The 25925-nt window shown below is 40.7% G+C and overlaps 1 protein-coding gene and 1 pseudogene across 1 annotated transcript in view; one reads left to right on the forward strand and one right to left on the reverse strand.

The window, feature by feature from the left end:
* Positions 1 to 1860: 1860 nt before the first annotated feature.
* Positions 1861 to 25925, forward strand: part of Dpp6 (dipeptidyl peptidase like 6) — an 877415-nt gene continuing 853350 nt past the window's right edge. The window contains exon 1 of the mRNA XM_032907169.1: positions 1861 to 2018. Coding sequence (XP_032763060.1) covers positions 1959 to 2018 — 60 coding nt within the window. The 5' untranslated portion in view covers positions 1861 to 1958. The remainder of the gene's footprint in view (positions 2019 to 25925) is intronic.
* LOC116904230 lies at positions 9309 to 9723 on the reverse strand (annotated as a pseudogene).

A 25925-nucleotide genomic window follows, 5' to 3' on the forward strand; every position in this document is an offset into this window, starting at 1 on the left:
CTGGTGGTGCTCCAGGGGCAGGAACTGTATCACACCTCCCCTTACTCAGCACCAGCAAGTTCCTGCCCCTACCCTAATGGACCCTGCTGTGATGCCAGGGGCCTTCCCTGCCTGCATCACTAGTTCCCAGACTTTGCCATCTTTCTTGGAAATGAGCAGCTGTAAAACCTACCTTAGAGATGCAAGAATCCATGAGAGGAAACATTGCTCTAAGACGGCCCGTATGAGAATGGCACAGTCGATTCCAACCACCCGCTGCCCCCAAACTGCCCACTGCAGCGCCTGAAGGAGCTGCTTGGGAATGTGAAAACGCAACTAAAGGGGGTCGTTCTAACTTGGAATCCGGCACAATAAATAAAAAAGCAAATTAATTCCCACAACTAACTGAAGCCCTCCCATCCCCAGCTTGGAGAACCAATGGACTTGTTGTAATTGCTTATGGGGTATGGTCGACTCACAGGGAGCTTCGCCATACTCAGTGGGCTAGGAAAATACTACATGAACTTGGAAGAGGAACATAGCAAGAGGTTTCTAGGGAGAACTGGAGGGGAAGTGAGGTTAATACGATCAGACAAACGGGAGAGTTAAGTGAACTAGCCCCCTTCACTCTTAACAGGGGCAGTGAGGAGTGGACTTGTACCAAACCAAGGTGTCTAAAGGCTAAGGGTATTCCCAACCTCTTCTGAGCCCAGATTCTTCTCACGCTATATCCATCATCAGGTAAGGATTTGGGGGTTAGAAATGGAAGTTGAATTGTGTGCCTTGGTATTCTACCCAGAATTATTCAAGTTCAACTAGCCATGGGTGAAAAGCATCTAGAAAAAAAAATGAACATTTTCCTCATTAATACAGTACCTAAATGTGCTTTCGGCCCACAGTGCAGGCTGTGGTTCTAAGATGTTGCATTGCAGTCTCAAGAAACCTCTGCGCTTTCTTAGTTCGTGTGCCTGCATTCTCATGGGCGGGGATTACTCCCACCTGTGTCCAAACGCTGTCTAATTAAACCAGGGCTTCACAAGGGGAGGGGAACGTAGGCAGCAGCAAAGACTTAGCTTGCAGAAAACAGTAGTGTAGTGCGCTGGCTGCCCTCCTCAGTTAAGCCCCATTGAAGCGGATGGCGGGCAAAGGAAATCCACCTGCCCGCTGAGCGCATGTATGCGCGGTGGAAAGGAGGCTACATCCTTTAGCTGTGGTTTTTAGGAACCTTGCCAAGGATCCCTGCGTGTCAGCCTTGCTCCTCCTCCGTTCCTTCACTTTCTCGCCTTCACCAGTGCAGTGGCTCCTGGCAGAACCTCGCATGCCACCTCCCGACCATCCCCGGGTTTGGCGCCTGGAGTGAGGAGCAGGAGCTGCAGGGGAGCTCTGCCCCTCTGAGTTGCTTTTTCTTAATTAAGTCCGGGTGAGGGGTGTGCTGGGATCCGCACCGACTGCACTCACAGCCTGAGCTGCTGTGGGTCTGTCTGGAGGGCCTTGCCAGGAGGACGCTGGAGTCAGCGCCCACCCCTGGGGTCGGGGCCGCGTGGCTTCCGCGGGTGGCGGGTGAGTGCGCGCGACTGTCGTGGCTCCCACGCCCTTGGCGCAGGGCAGGGCTGCGTGGACATCCCACACTCCACACCCAGCTTCTGGCCCTCTTCGAGTCCTCTTGGAGCTGCTCCCACTTCTGGTTTGGAGAGACCTGGACTGTTTCCCAGCGAGGCAGCCCTGGGCAGAGCGCTCTCAGAGCGCCTGGCGCCGGCCAGGGCTCCTTTCAGGGTGCGAGCAGCTGCTCTTAGGGCTCTGGGCTGCGGACCTTAGGGCTTTGGACGAGGGGGCTCACAGAAGCTTGGAGTACAGGTCCCAGGCTGGAGAGGGAAGAGACCCCACGCAATCTCCCCTGAGGCGCGCATCTGTGTTGCCAGCCTCCACGCGTCCAGGAAGTTTGCAAGGTAGAGGATCCAGACCCCCAACTTCCCGCGGACATGAATCAAACAGCCGGAGCGTCCAACAACGTCAGGTGTCCTCCAGGGAAAGGCCATAAGGTAAGAGACCCTCGACAGAGTGGAGTGGACTGTTGGGCATGTCTAAAGAGTCGAGGGAGATTCGCAAGCACTGGGAGCTGCCATGCGTCCCTCCCTAGCGCCTGTGTGTCCTTCAGTGGTGACAGTAGATGGATGGCGTGGACTCCCAAGGATGTGTGATGTTTAACAAACCCAGGGGTTTAACCCAGATGTTTAACAGAGCCAGCTAAGAAGGCTTAGTGTGTGCGCGCCTGTTCTGGGGTACCCTGCGCTTGGAGATGCTCTGCTGCTGGTTTTCGCTGGTCCAGGTCTGGTGGATGCAGCTGTTTGCCTCTATTGAGTTTTCTAGAAGGATAGGTCTGCGGATGGCAGAGCCCCTGAATCAGCTCCTCCAGGCTGGAGCTCCCAAAGAGGCTTCGCACTCTTATCGGTGCCACAGACACGTGTTACATTTACTTTAATGGACTAGTGTGTGTGCCTGCAGTTATTCCTAGGAAATTAGTGAGGTTAAGAGAAAGTGGAGCACGCAGGGGCCTGGGAACCCCAGCAGAAGCCTCTAGAAGCCAGCATTGGAGGGTCAAGGCTCGGAAATATTTACTTCCCACATTCAAGTGTGCAAGTCCAGATTCTCCCCACACTCATCTGGAGCATCAGCCCTCCCTCGGCGGCATTCAGTCTTCTTGCTCTCTCTCTCTATCACCTGTGGTTCCCTTGTGAGCAGTTGTGAGAAAACTGTTTACCTGGATTCATAGGGTAGCACAGACCATTGCACACTTGTCAAATATCCCAGAGTGCTTAAATTCATTTTTAACCTAATGGTAAGGACTTTGGAGTATTTGGTATACAGCCTGAATCTACATTCAGCCTTTATCTTGTGCTTGCTATACCTAAACTTGCGTATACATTACAGGCATGTGGCTATTGGCATGTCAGGAAAATGTTGCCATTGGGATCTTCTTGTTGGCTGGGGGTGTGAGGCTAGGGTTAGTAATGACATTAGTAGCTAAGGGAAGCGTGGTCTGTCACACCGATGTAAGTAGGAGTCATGACCTTAGTATACCTTTATTTCAGATGAGTATTAGCTATCATCCCCCACCTCCAATCAGATGTGGAGGAAACCTTTTAATCAGCAAGTCATGTGACTGGTCCCTGTTCTCATGAACTATACTTTGATCAGTTCCCACTTCCACATTTACCTTAATATCCAGATGAAATGCCTTTTAAATCCATAATGGCTGACATTATAAGATTTTAAATTAAAAAATAATAAACTTTCACACATCGGTGATTATATAGTAGGGACATCTGTGAAGTTCAGAATATTATTCAATAACTTCTTTGGAAAGAAAAGCCTTTGGTTCCAGTGGCAAAGTGCCTTTTTGGCAGAATTGGACTGCAGGGTATTGACACCAATAAAACCTTCTGGGAAGTGTTGGGCTTCACCCCAGCACTTAGTGGGTGCTAGACCAAGATCTCTTTAGTCACAAGCCATGCATTGGCCCATTCATTTGTGGTTTGTCTACCCAAGGTTCAGTCCGTCAACCCCATCAACTCAGTAGTATGTCACAATCAGTCCATCCTTCGTGTCACAAACACAACTCCTGCTACATCCCAAGGACTGAGGTACTAGGTAAGGACTTTAGTGTTTCTCTTAGAGTTCCCCTCAGTCTACCTCTGATGATCTGCAATCTGAGGTAGCTGTCTCTCCATTGCCCAACGTGAGGTATGCTAGCTAAGGAGAAAAATGATAACTCTTATCCCCAGAGAAGAGCCCCTGTAGGGTGAAGTTTGTCATGATGGTGTTTTGCAGGGAGATGACAATGGTGAAAGTGAGGAGATGGCTCTTCATGAATAAGAACCAATCAACAGAGGCCCTGGCCATGAGCAATGCACAATATACAATCATAAGAGGTTTAGGTTCCAATGTCTCTTAGCAAAGTAGGAAATCCAGTGACACAGCTCATGCTACTAGACATTGGAAGATGTTTCCATGCACTTGCTGCTCCGGTTATCTTGGGAGATAACCATGATGAACTCCCTTGTGTAGACGGTTTGTTCTATGTGTTCTTATGTGTGCTGGCACATGCATGTGATGGTGCATGAGGAAGACTGAGAACAACTCTGGATGCTTTTCCTTATCCACCATCCATATTCAGTCTTTGACCTCTCGCTGGCCTGGAATTCTCTAAGTAGGGTAGGATGGCTGGCTGATCAGTCTCAGTGATAACAGTTCTCAACCTTGCTAATGCTGCAACCCGTTAATACAATTCCTCTTGTGGTGACAACCCAACCAGAAAATTACTTTTGTTTTTACTTCATACAATTCTGCTACTGTTGTGGATAATGTCAATATTTTTGGAGCTAGAGGTTTGCCAAAGGCCTTGTGATCTACAGGTTGAGAACTGCTGCTGCTGCTGAATCTGTCTGTCTGCTTCAAACTCAGGTGTGCAGCCTTACAAATACTTTCCTGGCTAAGCCATTCTGTAGCTTACCGCAGAGAGTCCTAGGGGACACTTGTCTTGTAGGTGGTTCTCAGGGGTGGAGCTCAATCATGTTGAAACAAGTAGTAGCTTTATTCTCAAACACCAAGTTATCAGGATTAAGAAACAAAAGCTCGGTGTTGTATCTTTTATATGCTCCTAAAGGTAGGAAAATCAACCATCTGTTGAAGGAAACCACCATGCTGTACTCCTCTGTAGGCAAGATTCACTGCTCCAGAAAAGTAAAGTGCGCAAGTTAAGGCTGTATAGGATGGTAGATAAGTGTGTCCCATGGGGTCATAGAATCACTCATGACCTGGGTTGTGATACTGGGTAGTGCCTGGAATCCAGTGAGTTACAACCAGGGCTGTTGTGCAGTAGCTGAGTCTGGACTAACAGGAGCCGACTGCCCATGGTCTGATTGATGCCACAGAATCCCATCTTGTTAGTGACTCCTAGAAACTTACATGGCCTCTCTGTTCTTGAATGAAGATAGCCAGATTGAGTTTTGCAGACAATGGAAGGTAAGAACACGACTGTGCAGCTTCAGCTCTGGAGGACCACACCACACTCTCCTTGTGGTGGGTTGAGTGAAAGTGGTCCCCACATGCTCATAGGGAGTAACACATGGTAGGAGATGTGGCCTTGCTGGAGTAAGTGTAGCCTTGTTGGAAGAAGTGTGTCACTGGAGCTGGCTTTCAAGTTTCAAATGCTCAAGCCAGACCCAGTGTCAATCTCATTGCCTTCTGCCTATGGGTCAGGATCTCAGCACCTCCTCCAGCACCATGTCTGCCTGTGTGTCACCATGCTTCCCAACAATGGGCTAAACCTCTGAACCTGTAAGCTAGCCCCAGTTGAATGTTGTGGTCATGGTATCTCTTCATAATCAATAAAAACACAAACTAAGACAGCTGCACATAAAGTGGTATCAGAGAGTGGCTATAACTCTGTTGCTCTATCTTCACCTTTATTGAATATCCTTTCTACTCTGTTGGCTCACTCCCACATTTGTTTCTGATGCTACTTTTAAAAATTATTAGAATTTCTACTTCGTTGTCTTTTCACACTCCTGACTTCCTGCTTGAAGCTATGATGCTCTTTCACCTGTGCTAAGCATCCTTCTCTCTCCTCCATGGACCGCATTACAGTAGCCACTGCAGATCCTCAGACAGTCCTAACAGCCCCGCTGTCCCACCTTGGGGTCAACCCATGTCAACTGCAATTTCTTCTTGAGGATCTGTGTTATGCTTCTTTCCATGTGCTTGAAGTCCAACTTTTCTTGGGGATTGTAAGCATTTGGAAACTCTGGATTCTCTAAGATTTCTCTGAAGATTTATTGGTTACTTGTTCTTATGAATAATTTAGTTAATCGGCAACCTAATGCAAATTTTGTTTTTTGATCCTTTCTTAGGTCACTGTAATCTTTCTGGTGCTTAGGTGGGTGGAGCTGAAGTCTCAGGAGAAATCTAGGCACAGAGCCTGAGGTCTTGGCTGTTGGCTGTTTTGGTGTTTTCTTAATTCTAGAATCTCTCTCTCTCTCTCTCTCTCTCTCTCTCTCTGCTCTTTCTCTTTATAGTTTTTATAGTTAGCACACCCTGTTCTGCCCAGACACAGAACTGTTTAAAAACGGCTTTTCCTTCTGTGTTTTTGTACAGGTGCTGATATCCTGAGCATGACAGTTAAATCAGAAATTATCTTATCCACAGCAAACCAGAGGTGATCGTATCCACAGCTGGAAATGCAGATGCACCTGTACCTTTCATCAGAACTTGATGCCCAGGATTAGCATCATGCACTCTGTGGGTCTCACCCGCTCTAGTCCTTGAGTCTCAATTATAAATAAGTACTTCACAGTTTATTTCTTCCAACATTTAGTTCAAATTAACACTTCTCTGTATTCTGAGATGAATAGGAGATGAGTAGGATTCTTTACTCCAATGTAGATGTCAGTTCCAACCTTCTCTTCAAGAAAAGACTTTCCTTAAATGTTTTCTGCCCTCTTTTTGCTGATCAGAGCTGGCTCTCATCTTTCTCCCCTTCTGTCAGCTCTCTCCCCATCTCTGTCATAGAGCTTGCTTAGTCTAAAGCTGTCCTTTGCTTCCCCTGCCACTTCCCTTGTTAGGAGCAGTGCTTTTTTTATTGATTGAGAATTTCATGCATGGATATAATATGTTTTCATCAAATTCACCCCATTCCTTCCATTCTATTTCTTCTCCTATATATCACTTTCCCTCCCAACTTCATGTGCTCTTTGCAAACCCCTCCAGGGCCACTTAGTGCTGCTTGCTTACAGGGGTGTTGAGCTATGTCTACTGGAGCATTGATAGCTTGTCCCTGAAGGAAACCAGGGCTCCTTCCCTCAGCAGCCGGTAGTCCAATAATTTCTTAGCTAGGTATGGAACCTTGCAATCGCTTCCTCTATATGTGCTGGGATTTTGCCTGGCTTGATCTTGTGCAGATCTTAGACAGGCTGCCACAGTTGCTGTAAGTTCACCGTGCAGCCACCATGTCATGTTTGGAAATGACACTTGTCTCTTTCCCAGCATCCTTCCTGTTTCCCTCTCTTCGCTTTTATGAACTTTCTGCTTGAATCTGTCCCCCTGGGTGTCTCACTTGGATTTCAGACATACACTTCATGGGAAACAAGCATCTCCCTTTCTTCTCTATGACACGAAGGCTCTGTTCTCGATTGCTAGACAGCTTGGTCACTCCCCTCCTTTCAGGAAGGCTCTTTCTCAACTGATTTAATCATAAGTTGAGTCATGAGCCACACTGAGCCAATAAGCTCATGTGAGCAAATGGCTCATCAATGATCCTGCTGTGACACAACTGTGTCACCTTCCTTCCCATCTCCTTCTTCCTCACAATGGCGTGAGCACAGCACAGAACTGACTCCCTCTGAGGAGTTTCCATTGGCAGCCTCCAGCTTGCTCTTTGGTTTTGATTTTCACCCATTCTGCCTACTCTGATCTTGTTCCCATTTGTGTCTGAATCTTTGGACTCTCTGATCCTGATGGTTGGTATTGGTCACCTTCTATCTAGCACCTGCTGCCTCTTGTGTTTGCAAATTTCCCACACCTAACGTGTAGCGTTTTAAACACAGGGCCTAATTTGCAAGATCATTTCTTTCTTTCCCCTCATTTCTTCATTGAAATTCAAGATAATGCAGTTGTTTAATGAGAAAGCCAGTTCCCCACTCCATTCTCATCAAGTTCGACTACACCAGACTGTTCCATGGTTTATCCTCCCTATCGGAGCATACAAAGACAAGAGTCACATCCAGCATGGATGCAGATACAGAGCAGCCTGTTGAATAGTGTAAAGACACCTCCCTACTGCTGAGTATTAGGAGATGGGTGGCATATTCATTGCTTATCTTCCTCATTGCCCTTCCTTATATTAAATGGGAAGTCTACTTGTTTGATAATTTCAGAAAGAAACAGGAAAGGGCACCATATAAATAAAAAATGTAAATTATTTTTACTACTCAGGAACTAAATCATCCTGAAGGATTTTAGAAAGTTCAATGTGGTACATACAAGTTAAATTGCCTTAATGACTTCCAGTATATCAGAGAAAATCTATTTATGTTATTTTGGTTTTACATTTTATTGATTTTTAAAATTTTAATTGTCCCCATTTTCTGAGTTAAATGCATAAAATGAATATAAGCTCATGCATAAGTTAAATTTCCAGGAATACAAAGCAGTAAATGAGTAGTAATTGTTTTCCTGGTTTCATTTATTGAACCTTCCTTTTTTCCAGTCAAAAGCTGAATCTTGACTGTGCCACATGGCTGCTCCCTCTCTAAAGACTTCCAAGTATGACTCAACTAGCTAAGACCTGAAAATATTTGGGAAACTTCATTTCAATGATATGGCTTGTGAACAGACTATTTTTCTTGCTATCCCCCTATACAATATATTAGCAGAACTATTTGCAATGCTATGTGATATGCTATAAGTAATTAGAGATTATTTGAAGATAATACTATACAGTCTGATATATCTGTAGATGGTTTGTGAACATCTATCTGATGAGTTTTACATCTATAGTGGTCCAGGAACCCATCACTGAATACCAACAAGTACCATGTTTTAATTCTTTCACACTTTGTACTGCATGAAGAAAAGACAGTGGGATTTTATGGAACCTCCAAACCTGACACTATCTTTGTACATGGTCTTACAAACTGTTTCCTCAAGAGAGGTAGAATATTTTAAACTCCTTGCTCGTCCTCTGCTGGGTGTGTTAGGGCTTGAAAACATTTGTGCTGTTTTCATACCAAAATGATCATGTGATATGTGCTCTCTCCATGTTGTTCTTTCTTTCTTATGAAGATTCAAAAAAAAGAATATTAAGAAATCACCAGGCATAGACATATAACTGACTAATATAATATTGCACCAGGTCACGTGTGCAAAAGTCAAATATGTCCATGTTTTTAGGGTATCTATTTATTCATATTTTCTTATTTTAAAATAGTCTCCTGTATCTCACATGGGCCTCAAACTCTCTATGTTGCTAAGGATGGCCTTTGAACTTTGGGCTCTCCTGCCTCTACCCACAGAGTCCTGGTTTTGCAGATGTGCACCTCTCACTCAGTTATTCAATGCTAGAGATCAAACCAAGAGTTCCATGCATGTTGGCAAACACTACCAATGGAGCTATATTCCTAGACCTTAAAGTTATTTTTTTCCCTCTTCCAAAGTCTTTATTGTTATTGTTTTAGAAAAGATGATACATCCACTCAGTAGAAGAATGAATTGTGTTCAGGGATCCATCAGCAATGTTTAAAAGGCCTCTGTCTTATCCACCTCTACTCATAAGCCTATTCATGGGCACAATAGTTGTAGTCAATCAGATCTTCAGGCTTAAACCAGAGACTTTCTTAGTACTTTGTATTAAATCACTGCTATGAATGATATTCTTTCCAGTTTGAGGGCAGAAAGACACTTGAATTGTGCCTGGCTTAGAATCAGCTGTGTTGGACTCTCCCAACATCACTATCTGTTTTCATCACTTTGAGGCCCTCCCAGACAATGGCCACCATTGGCCCTGAGTTCATGTACATCATCAGCCCTGGGGAAGAAAGGATAGTCTTTCAGGTCTATGTAGTGCTGCTTCAGGTGTTTTTCAGAAGCCTGAAGGGTATTTATGGCCACCAGTCAGAACCCCTTCTGTTCTAAGTGCTTGATGATCATGCCCACCAGGTTGTGTTGCATGTCATCTGGCTTGATGGCAATAAATGTGCACTTGGGTTGGCCATGGTTGAAAGCCAGTATGTTGGCTGTGGTGGTGGGTTGATGCAATCACTGGGAGGAGGGACTCAGAGAGGTGACCTCACAAACTAGACTTGTCTTTTTCTCTTCCTTCTTTCTTTCCTTCCTTCTTTTCTTTTCTTTTTTCTCTTTCCTTCCTTTTTTTGATCTTTCTTTTGGGGAGAAGGCTATAATGGTAGGGGGTGCACTTGGGAGGACTGGGGAATAAGGGTGATCATGGTACATTATGTGAAATGCCCAAATAATCAATACAAATATTACATTAAAATTTTGATAATGTATTGGGCCATTGTAAAGCATCTGGAGAGTCTACCTCAGGATTGTTACTAAAAGAGATTAAGAGCAGAGAAAATGGAAGCCAATAGTTAAGACCTTGTTAGCTGAGCTGTGTGTCCTGTTTATCACCCGTGATATCTAAGAGTACTTACTTCTGAGGGTGGAAGACATCAAACTAGGCTTTGAGGCCCTATCAAGATTTAATGTTGTTAGCATTCCAGCCTGAAAAGTGTCCAGGCAAACTGATGGCCATTAGTAATCAAGACTTCAGTGTTGGTATCTGAGAAGGTTGCATAGTGAAATATTCTCAGTAACAAGCCTAGCACCAGTGGGTCCTTCAGCCTCTGGAGTTTACTAAGGGACAATATGGCCTGGCTCTGTATTTGAATACTAGCAGTACCACAGAAATCATTTGTTACAGAGTGATGTGGGACTGTGAATAGATGCTATGATTTCTGTGTTTTCTTGCTATGATAGATATTTGACAGCTTCAGATTTGGGGATATTACCAACATGATGTTATAAGCCCTGTGCACAAGTGTTTTGGAAGTAGCTGTCATTTCATGTAGATAAGAATATCTGTACTATATGGTAGATATGGTGTGTGTGTGTGTGTGTGTGTGTGTGTGTGTGTGTGTGTGTGTGTATGCAAAGGCCAGAATGTCGTTTCAAAATCCTGAATGTGATTTCTAAAGAGCCATATAATTTGTTTTTTGAGACAGTTTCTTTTTAACATGGATCTAATGACAAAGGCTAGGCTAGCTTACCAGGAGTCACATATACCTGCTTATTTCAACCTCCCCATTGCTGGGATTATAAGCACATTACGAACTCCACATTACATTGCTTATAGGGCTCAAATTCAGGTTTTCATGCTTGTTCAAAGGCTACATTGCTGACTGAGCTATCACTCCTGCTCCCTGTTTTCAGCAGTGTTTCTAGAATTTTACTTTCTATACATGTATAACAGGCTTTCAGTATACCTGAACCTTTGCCAAGTCTCTGAATGACATTTTTTTATTGATAAACATCTCAGCGAGTATGCAATGTTGTCTTGGTAGAGTTGAGATATATGTATTTTACCAGATACTAATTGTATTAAGCATCTTTATACTTGTTGTCCATCCATACATCTTTGCTGAGGAGTACGTAAAAATCTCTGACATATTCCTCTGGTAAGAATTTTAGACTTTGGCTTCTTTAAAAACAGAAATGTTACAAGAATATGTTTTTATTTCAATCCCAGGTGCTGGGGCTGCTTCAGGTTGCCCACAGCAGCTGACTGTGATTTGCCTCATGTACTAGCAGGGATGTGATTTTGTCAGTGCCTGATAGTTTCTGCAAATGTGTTATGTTTGATATTTTGGAGTCTTTTCAGAGGTTATATAAATGCTAGGGCCCAGAGAGTCATGGTGGGTTGTTGGTTGGTTGTTGTTGGTCACAGTGTGTTAAGTGGCCTGGCACAAAGAAGAAACAGCAACAAGGAAGAAATTAACTTTCCTGACAGCTGCTAACATTTCCCTATATCAAGGGCAAAGCTACTCCGATAGAAAGAATACGACGGTTTGGAGTACTGGGAAATGTGTGCTCTGGAAAATAGTTGTTAATAATCAGAGATCAAAATTAAAATTCCAAGCAAGGAAATTGAAGTAGAAGGGTTGGTGAATACAGGAGCTGATATAACTATCATTTCACAAAAATCTTGGAACTCAGAATAGTCACTTTTAAAGGTTTATATCCAGTTTTTAGGAATTGAAAAATTACCTCAAAAGAAGAAAAGTGTGTGATGGGTTAAATGGGTGGGACCAAAAGTCCAAACAGGAAAGTTAATACCTTAAGTGGATGACATACCCATAAATTTATAGGGAAGGGACCTTTTACAACAGTGGAGTACTCAGATTAATATTACTGCAAAACAGCCCATGAAGAAATTAGGGGTGAAATGGTAGGTGCTCATGAGGGAATGTGTTGATATATGTCATCAAAAACAACTCCAGGCCATGCCATTATCCAAACACAGGACATCATAGGGATTGAGTTTCCACACTTATAAAGGGGGCGGGGGTCACTGCTGATGTACCAAAGGCCCTACCCTTAAAGTGGTTGACAGACAAGCCTGCATGTGTAAAACAATGGCCCTTAACTAAGACAAAATTACAGGCACTTGAAGAGCTGGTGCAGGAACAGCTGGAGGCTCAAAATATAGAAGAGTCTATCAGCCCATCGAGTTCCTCTGTATTTGTTATAAAAGAAGAAGAAGAAGAAGAAGAAGAAGAAGAAGAAGAAGAAGAAGAAGAAGAAGAAGAAGAAGAAGAAGAAGAAGAAGAAGAAGAAGAAGAAGAAGAGAGAAACCGGGACAATGAGGGATGTTAACAGATTTAAGAATGGTGAATAAAGTAATAAAAACCAATGGGTCCCTTACAACCTGGAATTCCTCTACTTTCTTTATTACTTAAGGCATAGCCTATGACAACGATTGATTTATAAGATTGCTTTTTTACTATACATTGCATGAGCAGGATAGGGGAAGGTTTGCTTTCTTACTACGTATTTATAATAATGTTTAACGCGTAAATTATATTAATGGAAGTTCTTCCACAAGGATTGTTAAACAGTCCAACTCTCTGTCAGTATTTTGTGCAGCAACCACTAGAAATAATTCATAGGCAATTTCCTCAATCCATTATTTATCATTACATGGATGATATTTTGTTGGCTGATTCTGATACACATACTTTACAGAAAATGTTTATGGAAACACAAAGAATTCTGCCATGCTGGAGTTACATATTGGTTCTCAAAAAAATACAGAGAGGAAATTCTACTAAGTATTTGGTTTATAAAATAAGTCAACTAATAATTCAAGCACAAAAGGTACAGCTCAAAAGAGATAAGTTGCAAACTCTTAATGATTTTCAAGGAGATATAAATAGGAGATATAAATTGGGTATCACCTATCACTGGATCAACTACTCAAGAGTTTAGTAATTTGTTTCAAATGTCACAAAGAGATTCAGACGTAAACAGTCCAAGATGGTTAATAGCTGAAGCAGAGACAGACAGGGGGGGGCAGAGAGAGAGACAGAGAGATAGACAGAGAGACAAAGAGTTATTCTGATAGAACAGAGACTATTACATACACACATGAATCACATAGATAACAAACATGATTGTATTTTGGTTATTTTACCTTTTATTCATTCTTTTACTGGACTCGTTATATGAAGGAAAGATAGTATTATGAAATATATTTTATTAGCACACAAACTAAGAAATTAATGACTACAAAAATTTGAGTTAATCACTAAAGGTAGAGTAAGACTATATCAGTGATCAGGAACAGAACTGTCAGAAGTTGTAGTGCCTTCTATTAATGCTGAGATTATGTCATTCTAGATAATCAATGGCAAAGAGCTTGTAGCAACTATTTTTGAGAAATTAACAGCAAATATTCTAAAAGCAAACATCTTCAGTTCATAAAAAGAATTAATTATATTGTAGAACAAACACATTTTTTGTAAAAGAAATGCCAATCATTAAAGCACCTGCATTCTATTCTGATGTAAATACATTAGGAGTGGCAGACTATAATTAAGAGAAATAAAGCAAGTTTATTCAAAGCCCATATACTTAAGTTCAAAAATTAGAACTGTATGCAATTCTTATGGTATTATTAGATTTTCCTGAATTTAATTACCAACTCTCAGTATGCAGGAGTTGTTTTGCTGAAACTGCTGGATTTCTGATAACTCAGAATTAACCTTGTTATTTATACAGTTACAACAAGTAATTGGAAATAGAAACTATGCATTATAAATTATCCATATTTAGTCTCATACAGGCTTGCTATATCCATTAGCACAAGGTAATGAAGAAATTGATCAATTTTAATCAAATTTTTATGAAAAAAATCATGTTAACAGTAAATGAAAAAAATATTCTATTACCTGGGAACAAGTCAAGAAAACTATCAGAAAATGTCCTACTTGTTCTTTGTATAACCTGACTGTATTTATTACCTGCTAGAAGTAACTCTAGAGGTACCAAAAGAAATTAGATATGGCAGATGGATGTGTTTTATTTTGCAGAATTGGAAAACTAAAGTTTATACACAATACCATTGATACATACTTAGTTTTAATGGGCCACTGGTTTGAATTCTCACAAGTCTGATTCTGTAATTACACATTTACTGGAAATTTACTGGAAAAATGGTTATTAAAGGGATAACTATGTAAATTAAGTTGGATAATGTTCCTACATACATCTCCATTAAGATGAAGCCACTCTTTGCATATTATAAAGAATTTTACAGGCATACCATAATATCTTACAGGACAAACAGTTACAGAAAGATTTAATCACACCTTAAAAGAAATGCTTTTAAAACAAAATGGAAGAATAAGGACCCCCAAATATTGACTAAATAGTACTCAGTTAATTTTAAATTTTCTGAATGCTAATGAGAAAGGAACAGCTACAGCTGAGAGACATTGGGTTATAGAAAAAACTGTCATAGTAAATTAGCCTATATACTGTAAGAATGTGTAAACATCAGAATGGAAACTCTCAGAAGGCTTGCATTGTGGACATATATATTTCCATGGGAAATGAAAAGTTGTGGATACTATTTTGTTGTGGGGAGGGCAGTAATGGGGGGAGGATGGGGAGGGGAACACCCATCGAGAAGGGGAGGGGGTGGGGCTAGGGAGATGTTGGCCCGGAAACCAGGAAGGGGAATAACAATCGAAATGTAAATAAGAAATATTCAAGTTAATAAAGATGGGGGGAAAAAAAAAGGACTTGGGGCCTCACAGGTTAAAGTGATTTCACATGGGGCTCTTCTAGGAAAAAAAAAAAACCAACCAAACAAACAAACAAAACAACAACAACAAAAAACTTCTAAAGATTAGAATTAAGCAGGAAAGGTCTCTTGAAAACCTTGGCCACTGATCTGAAAAGTGCTTAGTTCTTTGAAAATGTCTCTATTCATAATTTCCTGCTACACGCAATACAATTGATGGCTTAAAACAGAAAAAGGGAAATACAGTGACAATTTTGGAGTTTTGGTTTCTTTCAAAAAACACAGAATATTATAAGAATGTGTTTTTATTTTAATGCCAGGTATGAAATATGGGCTGCTTCAGATTGTGAATATCATTTGCCTTGTTCACTAGCAACAAAAACATCACCTCTCTCCCCTCTATCATTTTTTCTCTATCTAGTGAAAGGGTGGGGAAAGAGTGAGAAGGTATGGAAGAAAGGAAAACCCACAAAGCGGGTAATGCTGGTTACCTATTTCCAGTGACACACTTGCTTAAATGCCCCTCTTCTTCCATGGCAACTTCTAAGAATATAAATTTGCACTTTGATTGTTTACATTCAGGAGGAAAAAATAAGCTTTGGCCCATATCCATCACTGCAAGGAAATATTTGCTCAAAATGGGTTATAAATGCAGATGTCAAACCTGAAACCTTAAAAGATCCAGAAGGAAGTATGAGACAGTTACTTTCTCAGAGAGTTAACTTGGATCTGTTTTTATTATCTTTTGTTTAAACGTCCCTGTTTTAAATAAAAGAACTTCCTGAGGTATCACCATCCCTGATTTCAAGCTGTACTAATAAAGAGCAATACTAATAAAAACATGGTATTGGTATATAAAGAGGCAGGTTGATGATCAATGGAATGGAAATGAGGACTCTGAAATAAATCCACACATATCTACAGACACATGGTTTTTGACAAAGAAACCAAAACCACACAATAGAAAAAAGAAAGTATCTTCAACAAATTGTGCTGGTCTAACTAGATATCTGCATGTAGAAGAATGCAAATAGATCCATACTTATCACCATGCACAAAATTCAATTCCAAGTGGATCAAAGACCATAACATAAAACCAGATACACTAAATCTAATAGAAGAGAAACTGGGGAATAGCCTCTAATGCATTGGTATAGGAGACAATTTCCTGAACAGACTACCAATGACTCAGGCTCTAAGATCAACAACTGGAAAATGGGACCCCATGAAACCAAAAAGCTTATGTAAGTCAAAAGACAAAGTAAATAGGACAAAACAACAACCTACAAATTGGGAAAAGATCTTCATTAACCCTACATCCAACAGAGGACTAATATCCAAAATATATAAGGAACATAAGAAAATGGATACCAACAAACAAAATAACCAAATTAAAAGTGTCGTATTGTCTTAGTTAGGGTTTTGTTGCTATGAACAGACACAAGGACCAAGGCAACTCTTATAAGAACAACATTAAGTTGGGGTTGGCTTACAGGTTCAAAGGTTCAATCCATTACCATCAAGGCTGGAGCATGGCAATGCTCACTCAGGCCTGGTACAGGAGGAGCTGAGAGTTCAACTTCTTGTTCTGAAGGCAACCAGGAGAAGATTGACTTCCAGGAAGCTAGGAGGAAGGTCTCAAAGCCCATTCCTACAGCGAGACACTTCCTCCAACAATACCACATCCGTTCTGACAAGGTCACATCTCCTAACGGTCAATCCCTGGGCCAAGCATATTCAAACCACTATAGGTACAGAGCTAAACAGAATTCTCAAGAAAGGAATCACAAATGGCCAAGAAGCACTTAAAGAAATGTTTAAAGTCCTTAGTCAACAAGAAAATGCAAACCAAAATGACTCTGGGATTCAATCTTACACCCTTCAGAATGGCTATGATCAAAAACTGAAGCACATATTTGTAAGAAGCAAGGGAAACACTGCTCCATTGGTAGTGGGTGTGCAAACTTGTACAACCACTCTAGAAATCAATCTGGCAGTTTCTCAGAAAATTGGAAATAATTCTGCCTGAAGACTCGGTTGTATCATTCCTGGGCATCTACCCAAAAGATGTTCCACCATAACAAAAGGGCACATGCTCCACTATGTTCATAGTAGCATTAATGATAATTTTTCATCCTTTTCCGTGTAAATATCATACTTATAATTTTCATGAGCTTGAATAATATTCCATACAACAATCTGTTCATCATTGGTGAGCATCTATGTTGATTCCATTTCCTGGCTGCTGTGGCAGCAGTGGGCATAGATGTGCAAGTGTTTCTCTAGTAGGATATAGAGCCAGTCATTTGTGTGCCCAGGATGGGAATAGTTGGGTTATATGGTAGTTCTATTTCTAGATTTTTGTGAAAAGTCTATACTGACTTCCCAAGTGGCTACACCCCCACATTTTCACCAATGTTTGTAATCATTTATGTTTCTAATTTTGGCCATTCTGATGGGGTTAAGATGGAATTTTAAACACATTTTCTATGGTGGCTAAAGATGCTGAACAATTTTTAAAGGGTTTGCTAGCCATTTATATTTCTCTCTCTTTTTAAAATGAGAACTTTTCTTTCAGTTCCATGACCCATTTTTAGTTAACTTGTTTGTTTTCTTGATTTTTTTTTTGGTTTTTTTGTTGTTGTTGTTTTTATATTGTCTAGACACTACTTCTCCATTGCATTACTAAACAGCAAATACTTTCTTCCATTCTGTGGATTTCTCTTCACTGGACTGTTTTATTTGTTATACAGAAGCCATTTAGTTTTACAAGATGCTTGTCAACAGTCTTTCCTGTACTACCTGATAATCACTCCACAAGTCTTAACCCTTGTCTGTAAATGGACACATACTCTATTCCTTGAGAAGCTTCAGGGTATCAGGGTTTTTAAATTTCTGTGAGATCTGTTATAGAGTTGAGTTTTGTTTGGAGCAGGAGAAATGGAACTGTTATTTTAAGCACTGTCTGGTTATTTTTTAGGTTCTCTGATGTTTTATACAGTACCATAAACTTCCCTCTCAGGACCACCTTCGTTTGTGCCGGATTATGTTGGTTATGGTTTCACTTTTATTCAATTCTAAGATAGTTTTTTTTATTACCTTCTTGATTTCTTCAGTGACTCATTTGTGTGCTGGTTAATGTCCATGGATTGTGTTATTTCCTGTTGTTTCTGCCTACCTTGTTACCTTTGTTCTGTTGTGGTCAGATAGCATTCAAGATGTTATTTCAGTTTCCCTGTATATGTTGAGGTTTGCTTTGTGTCTTAACATGTGACTAAATTTTCACATTTTTGAACGTTGAAATTCAGGTTTTCTTCTAGCACCATTTATTGAAGATATTATCTTTTTACCAATGAATATTTGTGACATCTTTGTCAAAAATCAGGTGGCTGTAGCTGAGTGTATTTACATCTCGGTCTTCTATTCCACTGCTGTGTGTGTCTGTTTTTGTGCCAGTAGCTGGTTTTATCCTTATGGCTCTAGAGTATAATTTGAAGTCAGGTACGTTGGCATGTATTCATTATAGTACTAACTGGGTTCCAGATTGCTCTGACTATCCACAAACAATTCTTGAGGAAGTTCTATGGGGTGCTGAGAAGAATGTGTATTCTTTATTATTTGAGTAATATATCCTCTTTAGCCATTTTGAACAGAAATGAAAACCTCTGTGAAAATACTTTTAAATATTTTTATGTATTCTTTTCTATACTAGAAATGATAATCTTAAAATAAAATAGCACTAAAAGATGTGTAAAAATTATGTTTGTAAGGAAGCATGCTGTAATACACCTATCATATTCTTAGGATATCTTTTGATATAAACTTCATCTCCCTATGTTAGGTTTATTATGCATTCTTGACAGATCGAGGCATTTATTACTGCACCATGTCTGTCTTTGTCTCATTGAATGATATTTGATTTGAAGACTACTCTGCCTCATGTGAGCATTGCTCTCCTATGCTGTCCTTCGTTTCCATCTGCATGGACTGTCTTTTCGATTCCTTTATGTTCACTACATGTGTGTTCTTAAACGTGAAGCAAGTCTACTGTAGGCAGCATATTCACAAATCTTCCTGTTTAAAAAGTTCATTTTTCAATAATTCAGTTTGTTCATCTTCAGGATAACTTTGAGTGATAACAATCCCTCCTCTTTTTTAATTGTTTTCTGGTTTTCAGTAGACAAGCTGTGTTTTCTCTCATGGTGTCTTCCTTTACGATTGATGTTTCTGGTGACATATTAAAAATGGTTTTGTTGTTGTGTCTGTCCTGCAGGTCTTTCTTTTTGGTTACCATGTTGAAACATATTACATCATGAACTTTCTTCAAGATAGTAATGAGCGAAGTTTTATTGTATATAACAATTAGATTTTATTCTCCATATTTTAAGTATTTAGTGTCTGACTTTACATCGTCTGTATTATGCACCTGTACATGGTTTATTTTAGCTATAGTTGTTTCTAATTATTTTGTCCTTTGACCTTCATACCGGAAATGACTTGCACACCATCACTGGAGGCTTAGATGTTCTGAATCAGGATGATTCTGAGAACCAGTGAATTCTCAAATGCCTACCAAATCTCACAACTTCCTGTGTTTGATATCTGGACCAGAAGTTATTCTTTCAAGTTTGCTGCAAAGCAGGCCCAGTGGTGATGGGCACCCTTAGATTTTGCTTGCTGGAGAAAGGCTTTTCTGCCCTGTGTCTGAAACACAACTCTGCCAGGTAAGATCTTCTTGGTTGACACACTTTTCTCTTCAGCACTTGAACACAGTCTCTTGATGTCACCTGTTCTGCAGAGTGCATTCCACGAAGTCCACTGGCACCTATATCCTGCTGCTCTCAGGATACTCTCATAATAAATAGTGCTCTCTCATGATATCTAACAGTCTGGTTCTCTGTCTTGGTGAACTCTTAGGTACGAATTTGATGGAGTTTTATGTATGGGGATGATCTTCTTTTCTACAAACCAAGAAAGTTTTCATCCATTCTGTCTTTAGATGTGGTTTCTCTCTGGTCTTTTCTTGTCTTCAGCCTTTTCTCATCTTCCAGAAACATCATATTATACCTATAATAAATCTTGATGAAGTGGCTCAATTACATCATCTATGATGTCACTTATTGCTGATAATTAGGCCAACTCTTTTTTATTGATATAAGTTGATTTTCTCTTTTTTGACTGGGTAGCTTTAAGTGGTCTAATTTCAAGATAGTTGCCAAAAGTTTAGACCATATTTTTAATTATTTTCTTTTAGGGCTTATATTTGTTGTTTTATTTACTTTCTTCTTTGTACATTGTTTATAAAATTTTAAACCATATATTCTTGAAGCTTGATAAACATCTTAAATATTTTTATTACTTTAAAATATTCATGTGTCTATGGTTATGTGTGTAAATATATATATGTGTGTGTGTGTGTGTCTATCTGTGTTCATGGTTGTATGTAAGAGTGTCTCTGTATGTAAGTGTGTGTGTGTGTGTGTGTGTGTGTGTGTGTGTGTTTAGACATAAATGAGCATAGAATGTTTAGAGATCAGAAGACATTGAACAAGACTTAGTTTTTCTCCTTCTAGCCAGTGGGTTCCAGTTACTACAAAGGTCGTTAGACCTGGAAGGAAACACTCTTACATAATGATCGAGCTTGTAAGCACTCCCTTAACATTTCAGGAGGGCCATTTTCTGAGGTACCTTGCTTCCTGTCATTATATATGGTACATTCTTTGGATGCGTTGTGTGTGACCTCTCAAATCCCTATGTCTTAGTGTTGTGTTTGCACACATGCAGAGGCGGCTATGATTCTGGCCTTTTACAAAAAGAATAGGTTTTTTCATTCTTAATTCTACCTGATACTTTATATAGTGATATCCTTGGGCAAGCAAAACTTGCTTTCTGATTCTGTGTATGCCTGGGCAGCTGAATTCACTCTGAACTCAAGTGCGACATTTGTCTTGGCCCAAGTCTTCAGCAACTGAATTATGCAGCCCAGAGTGCCCTGCTAGAAGGGGACTGAAACTGTTAACTCACCTGAGCCCCAACTTGGGCTCTCTGGTTAGAAGGTACCAACCACTCTGTGTTCAGCATTTGGACAGAGTTCCTGGCATTGCCTCAGAGTTGGTGGGACCAATAGCTTGATGGCCCAATCAATACAAATACATGCTTGTGGTTTGTTCTGTATGAGCCTGGCATAGGTGGTCTTTAAGTTACCAGGGCACACTAAGTTCTCCTTTGTGACAGAACCATCTCTCTTCCTGGACTCTCAATCACTTTTGAAGCAGGACTGGAAAGAGGGCAACTTCTCAGGTTATTATTGGATGAAGCTTGACAGAACTGAATTTACCAGGCAAATAGAGGGTGTATGTGAGGCTCTGTGACAAGAGATAAAAAGGAACAAAAGAAAATCAAACTTACTGGCATCAGGAGATACCCAGGGGAGCAGACTAGAAATCCCGCTTACTGTTTGCCGTTTTCAGAGAAGTGTCAATAGACTCTTCTGTATTCACTAACAGTGTTTTACCACTGGACCTGAGGCTGTGACAATCAGCTGGACAGTTTACTGTAGCATAAGTAGAAGTTCAAAACAGCAGGAGGACAAGGGCCTGGACTTCCCAGGGGAGGCAGGGAATCTAGGCTATATCCATAATGTGTCTGGCTTTTTTTTTTTTCCTTTTAAGTACTTTGTATGGGTATTGATTTTTTTTCTTTTTCAATCAAGTGAACTCTACCAAATATGCTGCATAATTTACAAAGCACCTTGCAGGGTTCTGTAAGCATCAGTCTGACCTCTAGCCCTGAATGAGCTCCTCAGTATTACATCGAATAGATTAAACTCAGGAAGCAATCAGCAAACATTTAACTAGCTTTAAACAGAAGTACCCGACTTTTCAAGGTAGTGCACCCCTTTCTGGTCTTCTTGAATTGTTAATGGTGGAGCTGACTAAGTTAAAATGCCTGTCCAGGCTATGGTGCTTTGGCAAGCCCCCAGCTTTTACTCAAAGCTAGGCTCTTCTCCCTCCCAGCTGGAGGTGGGTGGGTCTCTATCTGGAGGTGGGTGTGGCTCTCCCTGGAGATGGGTGGGGCTCTCTCTGAAGGTGGGTGGGACTATCTGGAGGTGAGTGGATTTCTATCTGAAGGTAGGTGGAGCGCTCTCCGGAGGTGGGTAGAGCTCTCTCTGGAGGTAGCAGGCGTCTCCCTGGAAAGTGGGATATCTCTTTGTCTTCTCGCTAGCATATTCATTCTTCATCTTGATTTGACTTGTCTTAGTTTCTCACTTCTTCAGGTTTTGAATCTGGTGAGTTGCAGATACAGTGATAGTGAATTTAGATGGGTTTGATACATAGATGACCATTTCCTCTGGGGAGCTTCTGGATTAATTTCCTTGGACTCACGAAAGGTAGTGAAAGATGGCTGATGCCTTCTTTCCAGCCATGACTCTATCACTGGTTTTCTTGTCCCCTGTTTTCCCCATCTGCTAGTCACTCTGCCTTGTCAGCGTGGTCCTTCCACAGTGACTGTTGGGTCCCTTACCCTATGTGTTCCATTTCTAGTTCACAAGAAACATCCTCACTCCCCCACCACCCCAGACCAAAGACTTAATTTGAGAAAGGTGTTTTTGAGAGCTGGATGGGGTAGGACAAAGAACTGTGCTCAAAACCATGCTTTGTCAAGAGAATGCATGTGACTACAGTGATGGAAAAACCCCGATTGTTTACATCCTAAGAACATCAATGTACCCTGAGCTGAAGTTTACATGGTGGCTTCATTTGTCACAATCAAACATCATATAAAAATATCAGATGGTGAAATCTAGAAATAAATAATTCCTAAATGTCTAGTTTCATGCTTCTGGGTAAGGTGTTATTGCTCCTGCTACCCACACAGATTTGTAAGTGGGTAGTTAGATCCATTGCTACCTGTTCTTTGATCCCTTATTGCCTCTTGTCAGTTACTCCCTTCTCTTAGTGAACCAATGCACAGTGTAGCAGCATTTGTCTCTCCTGGTGTGCTTAATAATGGCTCTGAGTGCAAGGGCAGAGATGTTGGCACCACAGGAATGCTGAAGGGCAATCAGATCATGTTCTCTAATATACATTAGATTTATTTATTTTAGCTTATGTCTATGAGTGTTTTACCTAAATATATGTATGGGCACCTTGTGTGATCCTGGAGGCCAAAAAAAGGCTGCCGGATTGTCCCTAGAACTAGAACTACAAGCAGTGTGAGCTGCATACGGGCATATGTCTTGGTTTGACATACGTTTCCATCACGCACCACAGTCCCAATCTGAAACTGTAGTGGAGGACTAAGGTCAGAAAAATTACCCACTGAACTCCCATCCTGGTATGGTCTTCAATCCCTCCAAGGCCCACAAAACCACCATCCCTAAGAATCATAGTGCAATCTCCACATCCTCAAAGGGACTATGGTCCTTTCATTGTTCTGATTGAAAGAGCAATTCTGCTTCTGGTAGTGACTGCCTCTGTCCTCCACTTCTATGCTGCCCCCATCAATCCCTTTCTAGTAACATAGGTTCTGGCAACTGAACCCTGATACCCTGGAATAGCAGCAAATGTTCTTAACCACTCAGCTGTCTCAAGCTCAGAACAGGTTTTGAGAGAAAGGCTACAATCACATTACCTGTCCCAGTAAGTTATTTTGCTTTATTATTTTACCATATCTAATTTACAAGTTACACCTTACATGGAAATATAAAAGAACCATAGTGCATGCAGACCTCTCCATGATAGCCAAGATTTCAGGCATCCACTGAGTGTCTATACCCTGTTGTGTGTTCACACTGAGAAAATGTGGGGGAGTAGGGGTTGGGAGGACTCATTTTCCTTCTCTAGTAGCTCCCTGCCTGTACATCTTTGAAAACATTTGTGTATTGGAGTCATCTCAGATTACCAGGAGTTTCTCTCCTTACAGTGCAGATGAGTGGTCTGAGAAAAGCATGAGAATCCACTTAAAAAGCAGCCCCCCATAAAGATCCCAGTGCTCTGTGGTCCTCTGGCCACACAAGAAACTCTTGCTTTGACAGAATAATCCCTGTACCTTGCACTCTGTATGAGTGCCAAGAATATGTGGACATTTTGATGATGTGGAGATAGTCTTAATGGTAATTTGACCACGATTGTCTATTAATTTGAACTGTGGTTACAAGTTTTGGTGTCATTTATTTAGTGCTGGAATCGAAACGAAGGCTAGGCTTTCCACACTCAGTTTGCTACCAGCTGCCCCTGGGATACAAGCAGATATCTCTGAGCCCATCTTCTGCCTACTTTTATTAAATGAGTGTTGTCTTAGCTGGTCTTCCGAAGTCTTGCTTACGTTAACTTTTCACATTCAAATAAATGTATATGTTCATATTCTTATAAAGCTGGCATGTGATTCTGTATTTATATGCATTTTCTTTTCCGAACAAAAAGTAATGGATGCTTGGAAAACATTGACTAGGGACAGAAGCACATACGAACTGTGGAGATGCCACATAGCCACTGAAGAGAGATGGATTGGGGGTTTAAAATTTCTCCAGGAAATCATTCTTGCTTAATGATGTTAACTTATTAGCATGAAGATAATATCCAGGTGTAAAGAATTTCTCATTTCTAATGCTTCCGACATCCAGTAGTAGCAGTTGAGGCAAAGTTGTAAACCTTATTATTTTAAAAACAATTCCCTAAAGAAGAGGCAGAGCGGAGCTGGCTTCTCATCGACACACCCCAGTGCTTCCACACTTGGAACCTTCCTTCTTTGAGATGGGGTTCAACTAAGATATTAACCCAAACCACTTAAATCTTCCAGACAGTTCCTATTGCCCAAAGTTTTAATGCATCTATTTTGATCCTGTCTATATCAGAGTCCAAGTAATGATTTGAAAGGTCAGCAATTGAACGGTGAGCTGCCCCTGGCCTGCCTCCTGGGATATGGCTTGGCCTGTTAAAGAGAGTCACAGATGAATGAGAAAGGCAGAACCCCAGTATGAACTTTAAATTGTGTATTATTATGCAAAGGAATCTCTTTCTGCCATTTTCTAGGGAGAAGAGAAGACTGGAGTAGGGAGGAAAAGAAGAAATTTTATGTGGGAAAAACCAACCACAACTAAACCAAACCAAACCAAACCAAAACAAAACAAAAAGGTTGGTTCATTTCAAAGGTGCCATGAGGCAAATTATGTTTTTTAAGTAGTGAAATAAAGGCCTATGTTTTCCTCGACCTATTAAATTACAGTTCTAATAAATCCTCTAAATTTCCCCATCTAATACAGCTTGAGAAAACAATGGAACATTCACATTAACATGTAAGTGCTAGACAACCTCAGAAAAAGTTACCTCCACATTTCACAAAGTAATATATCAACAAAGAGAACATAATAGGCAAGAAGACTCTTGAAAGAAAGGTGCACCAACCAGACTGAACTGGCAAGGAGACTGGAACAGGAAGTTCATGGATTTAACACAGATAGATGGTGACTATGTCTTCTCCTCACTGGCCGGGCTCCAGAATCACATTCTTCTGTGAATGGCTGCTTTTAAAAGAATTGGCATGAAGGAAATAAAGGGGCAGGGGAAGTGAGTGGGAATTGAGGGGTCAATAACTTCAGATCACCGAATTCCAGGAATTCAGAAGGTATGAAAATAAACAAGGGTTTTAAAAGGTTGTAGAGATTAAAATATTTGGAAAAGATTTTTAAAAATGGGGGACATTTATAGAATGTTTACCATTGGTGGGAAAATTACTCCTGGTAGACTTTTTTTTTCAAATACATAAATGTATGTTTGATATTATTGGAAACTTTGAATACTTATTCTGAAAAAAATTTACCAATGCCACAGGACTTTTAAGTCTAAATCACTCTGAATCTAAGTTCCCTTGGTAGGATTGTTGCTTTAAAGGAGACAACTCTTGTTGTATCTCCTGTGTATATTTATGAAATGGATTCTCTCAGTACAGCATCACTGGTGCCTGTGAAGGTGGCTTCATAAAATGTGGGCCTGCGTAAACATTGGGACCAAACTGAAAGCAAACTGAGATCCTTTAAAATCTGTAAAATCTTCAATATCTGATGTAGATGCCCTAGTGTTGGAAA

The sequence above is a fragment of the Rattus rattus genome, chromosome 6 (assembly GCF_011064425.1).
Source record: "Rattus rattus isolate New Zealand chromosome 6, Rrattus_CSIRO_v1, whole genome shotgun sequence".
In the NCBI taxonomy this organism is placed as follows: Eukaryota; Metazoa; Chordata; class Mammalia; order Rodentia; family Muridae; genus Rattus; species Rattus rattus.